This window comes from Takifugu flavidus, unplaced genomic scaffold (assembly GCF_003711565.1).
Source record: "Takifugu flavidus isolate HTHZ2018 unplaced genomic scaffold, ASM371156v2 ctg621, whole genome shotgun sequence".
In the NCBI taxonomy this organism is placed as follows: domain Eukaryota; kingdom Metazoa; phylum Chordata; class Actinopteri; order Tetraodontiformes; family Tetraodontidae; genus Takifugu; species Takifugu flavidus.
Window position 1 is genome coordinate 1 of NW_026622233.1, and position 11,231 is coordinate 11,231.

The following is an 11,231-nucleotide window of genomic DNA, read 5'->3' on the forward strand; positions in this document are numbered from 1 at the left end:
TGCAACTGCTCTTTTTAACATTTGTTGTTTGTCATTTCAGAATCTTCTGCCAACAACTTTCTGACTCAGGCTGAAAATTCAAGTCTGTTAGTGTTGGAGGGTCTGTGACCATCAGCGCCACAGGAAGCTCAAATATTGGCAGCTATCTCAGCTGGTACCTTCAGAAACCTGGACAGGCTCCTAAACCTCTGATATATTATGTATCAAGTCTCAACACAGGAACGCCGTCTCGATTCAGTGGCAGCAGATCTGGTTCTCAGTACACTCTAACCATCACTGGTGTTCAGGCTGAAGATGAAGCAGATTATTACTGTCTGGGCTACCATTATGACTATACATTCACATAGTGATTTAGAGCCGTACAAAAACCTCCCTCAGTGTGACTGAAGTGAAAACAGCAGCTGCAGCTGCAGACGATGAAAGATCACCAGCAGAACTGGTTCAGTCAACACCAGAGTCACCAAGTACACAAACCAGATTCATTTAAACACACAGTCAAATCAAGTTTAAAAGCTTTAAAATAACCATGAAAAATACACAAATACTTAGTTTAAACTGTTAATAGATGAATATATTAAGTTTACATGGACACACAAATTATTAGTACTAATTAACCATTAAATCATAATTACATTTACTCAAGTGCTGTTTCTATGTGCAGATTTGATGAACTTTGTTTGATTCATTCTGAATATTTATGATACTAACAAATAATACAGAGAACATAAAGGAATGAACTCATACCTCATGGCCATCAGCAGGAGGGTCCTCCTCCATGAGCCTGGTCCTGCTCAAGGTTTCTTCCTGTTAAAGGGTCGTTGCCACTGTGTTGTTGTTGGGGGTCAGGCCCTGGGATTTTGTAAAGCACCTAGAAAAAATTTGCTTGTAAGACGCTATATTAAGATTGATTGATCCCGGCCCTGAAACATTCATGTTCATATTCATCTTCATAAAAAATTTATGAATTTCCTGAAACTCTCTCTCTTTCTTCTTCTTGATTTATTGTATTTTTACACTGATATTTCACCTCTTATTCAAATATGATTGTCTGAGTTCTTCCCACTTTTTCCTTTCAAAAACAAATAAAACTAAAGACCAAACTGCAGTCAATGATGATGATCAGATTTTCTCATCAATAATCACAACAAACACAGAGATGTTGGCTGAAATGATTGAAATGTTTATTTTGTGACTTTAAATTCACACATCTGAGGACAAAAATGCGTGAGGTGAGTTAGAGAAATGTCCAGATGAAAGCAGAGTCACGCTCATGCAGGAATATGTGAGCAGAAAAGATGTGTCGTCTCCATCAAGATGTTGAGGACAGAAGCAGCACGGTTTCCAGACAGGAAGTGTTGCTGAACCTCTAGACTGAGCAGCTGTGAGGGTCCAGGCTTTGAGTGACAGAGCTCTGTCCACTCAGATTGGCCTCACAGGTCACTGAGTCCACCTTCTTCCACTGGTCTGCAGGGAGGTTCAGGGTGCTGCTCCAGCTGAAGCGGCCGTCACTCCCCCCCAGGACCTCCAGGCTGTGTGAGGCCGATGTGGTGCTGCTGCCGCCCCCCACCTTCCAGCTCAGCTTCCACTGTGAGGGAGCCCCCGCTGGCCAGACACACCAGTGTGGCACTGCCCTGCTGCAGCTCCTCTGGGGAGGGGGGGAGGACGGTCAGGGTGGGACGCACCACACCCGCTGGAGGAGAGACCAGAAAGACGTGAAGGTTTGGACACCATCAAATCTGACTGAGCCGTTAGCTGGTGATGACTGAGGACATTTTGACATGTTTGGACAATGTTGGACAGCGTGACGATTTTCTTCTCTTTAACTTCTTTATATACAGTCGAGAGTTTAACGTGACACAGGTGAAACACTGGTGAGAACACACTTCACATCTGTGGCATCTGTCTGTTTCACTTCCTTTTCACCACAGAGAAAATAAATGAAGCGTCCACGCAAAGAAATGTTGCATTTACGGATAAAATCTAATAAAATCAGTTTTTACATTGTTAAACAGTCGGAATGTTGAAAATGACCAAATAATAAAGAGATTAAACTACTCAAGGAAGGTTTTGAGCAATGAAAGTTGAGTCTAATTAACTACAAATGTTACATGTCCACAGAAAATTTAAAACAATTAACATTTTAATTGAGAAGCCAGTTATTTATTTTCAGTTTATAAAGAACTATTTAATATAATCTTTAATTAATGATGATGTTTATAAAGTTGTGACTCAGATTGTATCAAATAATAACAATTAAAAAGAGACAAATGCTAAGGTCTCCTTCAAATTTGATAAAAATGTAAAAGTGAAAAATTTTCAAATAAAAATCTGTTACTTACAGTCAACGATGAGTTTGGTTCCTCCCCACCACGTGAACCACAGTGATACAAACTCATCAAGTGGTCGTACAAAAACCTCCTGCACTGTCAACAAGCAGCTACCCACTGAAAATTCACATCTTTTTCTCTCAAAAAAATGGATTATTACCAGCTGATTTAATGCACCAACACTTTCAATAGATTTAAAGTGAAATTTCTCTTTGAATTTGAATGATTTGATCACTTTTACACATCAGTCTCTTTACAGGATCAAAACTAATGTGGATCAGTTACAATATTCTCATTCTACATTTTAATTTATGCTTTAAAAAATGCAATTTCAAGTTATTTAAAATGAATAACATTTTACAAATTCAGCTCCAAAAGTTTCCAAGAAATTGTCATTTTAAAGCTAAAACTGCTGAATCCAGTTTAAAAATGCAAACATTCTCACATCAGCATCTGTTGTTGATGCTCAGCTGTATTTGTCAAATCTTTTCTTCAGTTCCATGAAGAAGAAAGTTGCTTTTAATCCAAGCTGTGTTTGTGTTGATTTTGTCTGCTCGTGCCTTCAGTGTGTTGAGAGCAGAGACGTCATTTCCATAGAGAGGAGGCTTTGCATCATCAGCTGATCTGAGAAGGTTTATAGTGGTGTTAGTTCAACACTGCAGGACTCAGATCTGTCAGTCAACACAGCAGAAAGCACAAGCAGCATGACTCTCATCACCATCCTCATCTGGACGCTGACCTGCTGCTCTTTTACAGGTTTGTTCCCTCACAACCTCAAAGATGTCCTTGTGTCTTTTCTCTCCTCTCTTTCTGCTGATAAATGATGTTTTTTTGTCTGCAGGATGCAGCGGTCAGGTGACTGTGACTCAGCCTGCAGTGATCACATCTACTCCAGGATCCACTGTCGCTCTCACCTGTAAAACAAACCCTGCTGTTTACAGCAGCTGTTATAATGGACAATCAGTTAGTGATTGTATGTCCTGGTATCAGCAGAAACCTGGACAGCCTCCCCAGCTGCTAGTAAAACACATAATAAATCATTCAGGAACAGCAGCTCGGTTTAGTGGCAGTGGCAGCAGCACCGACTTCACTTTGACCATCAGTGGAGTTCAGACTCAAGATGAAGCAGTTTATTACTGTCAGAGTCTTCACAGTGGCCCAGTGTTGACACAGTGATTTAGAGTGGAACAAAAACCTCCCTCAGTCAGAGAGCAGAGACACTGAGATGTTCCAGCAGCTGCTGAAGAGGAAGAGACTCTGACACAGACCAGTGAACACACAACTGACAGAAACATCACTGACAACTACTTTAATCACACAAACTGGCTCAAACACTGTTTGATCGGATTATCAAAGAATCCTGACAAGTTTATTTGTGCAGCCAAATTCATAAACAATCATATTCCAAGTGTGAAGATTCCATCACAACAATCTAACCTGCTGAAAATGACAACATGAACAAGTTTCTCTGTGTCTTCTCCAGGCAGAAAACCCTTAAATCTACCAGTGTTCTTTAGGTGGTAACAGGCTGAGAAAGAAGCTGCAACAAGTCAAGAGGAGCTCTGATCTTTGACCTTTCATTCTTGAGGCCAAATACAATCATTTCTGTTCTTCAGCATTGAGCTGGAGAAAGTTTTAACACTAACTCACTAACTGAGTTGTTAAATACACTTACTGGGAGCAACTAAGGGACTGTAGGAACTTAATGAATTTAAATATAAAGTTGTGTGTCATCTGGATGAAAACAGTAACAGATGTGATTTCCTAATAGCTGAGCAAGATGCAGCTTGAAGACAGTGAAGAGGCCCGAGAATGGATCCCTGAGGAACCCCACATGTGATCTTTGTTCACTCTGACTTCTAGTGACCAACTGAGACAAAGTGTCCCTGTGTTGGAAGTAAGATTTGAACCAATTGAGTCCAGAACCAGTACATCCCAGCCACTTTTTCCAGCTGTGTCAAATGCAGCACTGAGGTCCAGCAAAACCAGGACAGCAGTTTTAGATGCATCACTCTTGACATCTATGTCGGTCAAGGCTTTAACAGGTGCAGTCTCAGTGCTGTGGTCTGGGGGAAATCCAGACTGAAAATATATTTTAAAAATGTTTTTAAGCATGATGGAGTGGATCAGTTGAAAAACAGCTCTTTCATTGATCTTTTCCAGGAATGGAAGGGTTGTTTGGGCCTGTTGCTGCATCAAAGTCTCTTATTTTGTCCCTGACTGAGCCTTAGTCTGATAATGTGGTTCCTGAAATGATGTTAGACAATTGAAGGAAGTTCCCATGAACTATAGTGATCCATTGTCCATGTGCAAAGATATTGACATTTCAGTTGAACAGGGAACAAGCGAAGATACTTGAGCCCACTACAAGGGATCAACTCTTCTTTATTCTCTGTTATAGATTTCATGCTGGTCCAATTACAGCATCTAAACTATAAACTGCATGTTGCACTGATCCAAAACAACCAGAGTGAGTCGGAGTCAAACATTTCTCATCAACAGCCAGAACCTGCTGATGTAATCATGAGAAATTTGCATGTTTATAGAAGAACAAGATTAATCTCGTGAAAAAGTCCAAATACACCACCCAGGTTCCTTCATGAAGGGTGACATTCATTGGTGCTTCTCCTGATATCCTTGTTTCTTGTGACTGTTGTGGACTCAGTGACAATGAAGATAAAATAGCAAGTTTCTGGCATACGTGACTGATCACATCATGTCATTCTAACAGATGGAACCCACGCTGAGTCAGCATTTTCATAAGGAACACAATGAGAAACAAAGCAGATTTGAGCCTAAAACAGCAATAATGAGACATTTTTGATGACATTAATGCAGTGGAGTCAAAGCTCCATGTTTGTGTCTCTGACAGCAGGTCAGAATATAAACTCGTTAATGAGAAATAACTAATGAAAGAAAGGAGAAAATTAACAGAATAAAAGTTTTTATTCAACTCTCAGTGGAAAAAGTGTGACTCCTCCTCATGCGTGTCTGTGTTTCACTAGAACAGGTGAGTTTCTGTCTTCTGCAGAACATTTGCATGTTTTTCTGCATGGTTGCTCCTCAGAGTTTAAAGTTCTGATGTCACAGAGAGTCTGAACTCTTTTCACGCTCTCACACTGAAAACTTCAGCATCACCATGTTGTCAATAATTCTGACTGTCATCTTTCTGAGTCAGGGTGAGACTTTTCAACATTGTTTGATTTCATCCTCTTCTTCTTTCCAAGGAGGCTGAAATCATTTCATTTTTACATCATAACTGCTCCTCCAGGCTCTTTTCAACTGCTCTTTTTAACATTTGTTGTTTGTCATTTCAGAATCTTCTGCCAACAACTTTCTGACTCAGGCTGATAAATTCAAGTCTGTTAGTGTTGGAGGGTCTGTGACCATCAGCGCCACAGGAAGCTCAAATATTGGCGGCTATCTCAGCTGGTACCTTCAGAAACCTGGACAGGCTCCTAAACTTCTGATATATGCTGTATCAAGTCGCTTCACAGGAACGCCGTCTCGATTCAGTGGCAGCAGATCTGGTTCTCAGTACACTCTAACCATCACTGGTGTTCAGGCTGAAGATGAAGCAGATTATTACTGTCTGGGTGGACACGGTGACTATACATTCACACAGTGATTTAGAGCCGTACAAAAACCTCCCTCAGTGTGACTGAAGTGAAAACAGCAGCTGCAGCTGCAGACGATGAAGAGTCACCAGCAGAACTGGTTCAGTCAACACCAGAGTCACCAAGTACAAACCAGAGTCATTTAAACACAAGTCAAATCAGTTTAAAAGCTTTAAAATAACCATGAAAAATACACAAATACTCAGTTTAACCATTAATAGATGAATGATATTTTACAAGTTACAACTGATGCAAAATTATTAGTAATAATTAACCATTAAATCAGTAATTACATTTACTCAAGTGCTGCTTCTTTTTTTCAGATTTGATGAACTTTGCTTCATTTATTCTGAATATTTATGATACTGTTATTTAACAAATAATGCAGAGAACATATAATCAGCATCAACTCAAATCCTTTCCATTTTAAATCCGTATCACTCTGGTTTTAGGCCACATCACAGTTTTCTCACCACCACCAGTTTGATCATCATCAATATTCTAACTATCCTGGATGAGAGAAGTTATTTTACCTCCATATTCATGAACCTCTCTCAGGCTTTTGACTCAGTAGATCACTCATTCATCCTTGAAATGTTCAACAACACAGGAACTGTTGTAAAAGTTAACAGATGTCTGAGTTCTTACGCAATCTAGAACCCCAGCTCGCCACAAAATTGTGCCGTTTATATCTCGCTGGATGTTCCGCACTCCGTGCAATTTTCCAATATTCGTCTCTAAGATAGAAATGGAAACACGGATAACGACTCCTTTTCCGATTTTTGTTGCTCTAATGGAAATTGGATAAATGGATAACAACGTTTTTATCTGTGTTAGATTTTTCGTCTGGCGAAAGATGCGTGATCTTTGAACTTTCCTAAAGATTCATACAAATGTGTTCCTCAGCTTTTTATAAGTGACATCGCAGATGATTCGCTGCTGTCCATCTCATCCATGCGCATTTGCCCACTCCCGTGTGTTTTTATGAGACAGCGTTAGTCAGTGAACAGTCTGCTCTGCACTCAGACAAACTAAGGAGCATCAGAACAGATGATAAAACACAGATATAGTCTCTTTTTTTTTCTCCTACTCTGGCTCACTTCTTGCGTAACGGCTTTGTGTCTTAATTTCTCTCCCGTAGCGATCTCTCATCGGTAAATGAACTGCCTTTAGGATCATAAGAAATAAAATGTACCCTTTATAACTTTAAATAATGGCTCACTTAAAGTGACAAAAGATGTGACAACACCAGGTTCTGTGTTATGGGAACTTCTCCAGCATTGCGCAGTGTATATTTGGTCTCTTCGTGTTATTTAGTCCCTCTTCACGTCGACCTAAAAACTATTTCACCACCACAGAACCATGTGGTCAATCAGATGTTCGCTGATCAGTTTCATAACTTAAAAAATTAGCCCGAATCTGCAGAAATAAGGTGTGTGTCTCGCTCACGCTGGTGTGGAGGCTGCACTGAGAGGCTGAAGGAGGGGGAGATGTCAGCTGTCTGGGCCTGAGACGTTTACGTTCATATGCAAGTGATCGTTAGAGTTATGTTTGTTTATAAAAAAATTAGTAAGCTAAATGTGATGAAAGCTATCGTTTTTGACTGTATTAAAGTTAAAAATGCTTTCGAGTGAACGAATAATACGCGGATTTTTCCGCACATGCCGGCTGTCAAATCTGCCTGCTGCCAGTCAAGTGCTGTCAAACGTCTCGTCTCATAAAAACACACGGGAGTGGGCAAATGCGCATGGATGAGATGGACAGCAGTGAATCATCTGCGATGTCACTTATAAAAAGCTGAGGAATACATTTGTATGAATCTTTAGGAAAGGTAGAGAAACTTCTTGCAAGTTTAAACAATGAAAACCCCTCAGAACGAGATAAACCTGGAAACATTTGAGGATGGTCTCCAGCATTATTGCCTCACCTATAGGTCATATCTTAAATCTGAGCTTCCTATATGCCCTAAAGCGTGGAAAGCTGCTAAACTTATTCCTTTACCTAAAAACAGGAAGCAGCCGTTCAGAGGTGCTAATAGCCTTCCTATTAGCATCCTTCCTGTTCTGAGTAGACTGATGGGGCGAGTTGTGTTTAACCAAATCTCCCTCTATTTGTCAATTAATGAACTTAATGAATTTCAGCATGCTTACAAGAAGGGTAACTCCACCTGTGCAGCTTTAATGCAGATGACTGATCAGTGGTGGAGTGATCCTGACAGGAAAATGATAGTAGGTGCTGTGCTTCGTGATTTTAGTGCTGCTTTTAATTTGATTGATCACAAAATGCTCTGAATGAAATTAGAGGCATGCGGCTCTAATATTTTGACTCTTAATTGGAGGAGGACCCAAGTATCTAAGAGATCCCAAATGCTTCTCTTTAATGGCAGTTTTTCTAATGTAAAGACAGTACGATGTGGTGTTCCCCAGGGGAGTTGCTTCGGTCCACTGCTCTACTCTATTTTTACCACTGAGGCCATTTGCTTGGAGAGAAGCCAGCTTGGCTGTTTGCAGATGATTCAGCTGTTTATACATCATCAAGCAGTGTGGAGTTAAATGTTCTTCAAAATGAAATAGCACTTATTGCAGATTGGATAGCCATTAATAATTTAAGTTTAAATGTGTTAAAAACCAAATGTGGATCAAGTTTTACTCTCAGGCAAGATTTTAAATTGTGCATCTCCATAACTGGCAGCTGTGTTGACCAAGTCAATGAGGTTCCTAATTTCTTGGGGTTAACCTTCACAATAAATAATCATGGCAAAAACATATAAGTAAAATTGTAGGAAAAATGGGAAGGAATATATCCATGATGAGAAGATGTTCCTCCTTTCTTACATCTAATACCACCTAGCAGGTTATTCAAGCTTTGGTGCTCTCTCATCTCCATTTCTGCTCGTCTATCTGGTCGAGTGCAGCTCATAAAGAGCTGCAGAAGCTGCAGTAGGTGCAGAGTGGAGCAGCGCGTCTTGCTCTCCGGTGTTCAAGGAGGAGAAACAGACCAAATGCACGCTGATCTCACCTGGCTTAAAGTGGAAGACTGATCAAAACAAAGTCTTCTAACTTTATTTAGCAATATCTGTGTTTCAAAACAACTGACTTTCCTTCACTCAAGAATAACTTTTTCCCAAAAGAGACATGAAACAAGAGAGGTGAAGAGGGCCCAAGTTATGATTCCAAGACCAAGAACTAATGCATGAAAAGAGATTATTTTATAGAGCCTTTTATGAAGTTTGTATATCTTATTGTAGTTGTTGACATGTTGGAAATGTGATTGTTGGCAGGTGTGATGTTGGGTGTGTGAGTGTGTGGAGAGGGAAATGGCCTGTGTGTTGATGCCTTTTGTTTGTCTTGTTTTCCTGGTTCTGTCACTAGGGGGCGTGGTGGGTTCACCTGGGCACCTCTCGCTGGTGACCGTCACACCTGCAGCTGGTTACCAATCAGCACCCTTCAAAAGCCGCTGCCTCCCGATCAGCGTCTGCTCGTTTTCATCGGCTTTGTGCTAAACGTGGGTCAACGGTGTCTTCCTGGTTCCGTCCCTTCAAGGAACTTTCCCCGTTTTCCTGACGTCTCTTCCTGGGTCACCACGCGCCCCTCATTGGGAGGAACGATCTGCACTTCACGCGCCTTTTCAGCACACGTGGTGCAGCTATCTGAGTGAATTAAAGTATTCTGTTAACACCGTCAGCTGTTTGGCTGCTTACGGGTCCTGCCTGAATCAAATTAGTGAATTTATTATCATTTATGTAATGATGTAAATATTATTGTAAATTGGATTTATGTGATTTTTTTTAAAATGTGGACTCCAGGAAGAGAAGCTGTTGCATAAGTAACAGCTAATGGGGATACAAAAGAATAAACAAATAAACCTTCAGCTTTTTGACCAGATTATTAATGTGCACATATAAAATGGCCAATCTGTGGTAAAATAAATAGAAGAACAGTTCAAGTAGATAGTTTAGGTCTGTATCTGTGTTCATGTTAATGACATTAATGCTGTGGAGTCATTAAATCTCCATGTTTGTGTCTCTGACAGCAGGTCAGAATATAAACTCATTAATGAGAAATAACTAATGAAGAAAGTAGAAAATTAAAGCAACAGTAGTCAGAAAATTAACTTCATAAAAGGTTTTATTCAACTCTCAGTGGGAAAAGTGTGACTCCTCCTCATGTGTGTCTGTGTTTCACTAGAACAGGTGAGTTTCTGTCTTCTGCAGAACATTTGCATGTTTTTCTGCATGGTTGCTCCTCAGAGTTTAAAGTTCTGATGTCACAGAGAGTCTGAACTCTTTTCACGCTCTCACACTGAAAACTTCAGCATCACCATGTTGTCAATAATTCTGACTGTCATCTTTCTGAGTCAGGGTGAGACTTTTCAACATTGTTTGATTTCATCCTCTTCTTCTTTCCAAGGAGGCTGAAATCATTTCATTTTTACATCATAACTGCTCCTCCAGGCTCTTTTCAACTGCTCTTTTTAACATTTGTTGTTTGTCATTTCAGAATCTTCTGCCAACAACTTTCTGACTCAGGCTGATAAATTCAAGTCTGTTAGTGTTGGAGGGTCTGTGACCATCAGCGCCACAGGAAGCTCAAATATTGGCGATGATCTCAGCTGGTACCTTCAGAAACCTGGACAGGCTCCTAAACTTCTGATATATGCTGTATCAAGTCGCTTCACAGGAACGCCGTCTCGATTCAGTGGCAGCAGATCTGGTTCTCAGTACACTCTAACCATCACTGGTGTTCAGGCTGAAGATGAAGCAGATTATTACTGTCTGGGCCACCATGGTGATGGAACGTTCACACAGTGATTTAGAGCCGTACAAAAACCTCCCTCAGTGTGACTGAAGTGAAAACAGCAGCTGCAGCTGCAGACGATGAAGAGTCACCAGCAGAACTGGTTCAGTCAACACCAGAGTCACCAAGTACAAACCAGATTCATTTAAACACAAGTCAAGTCAGTTTAAAAGCTTTAAAATAACCATGAAAAATACACAAATACTCAGTTTAACCACATTAATAGATGAATGATATTTTACAAGTTACAACTGATGCAAAATTATTAGTAATAATTAACCCTTAAATCAGTAATTACATTTACTCAAGTGCTGCTTCTATGTGCAGATTTGATGAACTTTGCTTCATTTATTCTGAATATTTATGATACTATTATTTAACAAATAATGCAGAGAACATCTAATCAGCATCAACTCAAACTCCTTCCATTTTAAATCCGTATCACTCTGGTTTTAGGCCACATCACAGTTTTCTCACCACCACCAGTTTAA

The 11,231-nt window shown here is 40.2% G+C and overlaps 1 long non-coding RNA gene and 2 gene segments (V, D, J or C); 2 read left to right on the forward strand and 1 right to left on the reverse strand.

Annotated features, from left to right (window-relative positions):
- Positions 1–1,229: 1,229 nt before the first annotated feature.
- LOC130520980 (uncharacterized) lies at positions 1,230–3,101 on the reverse strand. Its single transcript, XR_008949139.1, has 3 exons — positions 2,511–3,101; positions 2,340–2,466; positions 1,230–1,690 (listed from the first exon to the last, which is right to left on the reverse strand). It is a non-coding gene; the product is annotated as an uncharacterized LOC130520980 (long non-coding RNA).
- Positions 3,102–5,390: 2,289 nt separating this feature from the next.
- On the forward strand, positions 5,391–6,164 carry LOC130520979 (immunoglobulin lambda variable 2-11-like). The segment is given in 2 exon segments: positions 5,391–5,506; positions 5,645–6,164. Coding segments are annotated over 2 exon segments (351 nt in total).
- Positions 6,165–10,189: 4,025 nt separating this feature from the next.
- LOC130520978 (Ig kappa chain V region 3547-like) lies at positions 10,190–10,942 on the forward strand. The segment is given in 2 exon segments: positions 10,190–10,305; positions 10,444–10,942. Coding segments are annotated over 2 exon segments (351 nt in total).
- Positions 10,943–11,231: the final 289 nt, after the last annotated feature.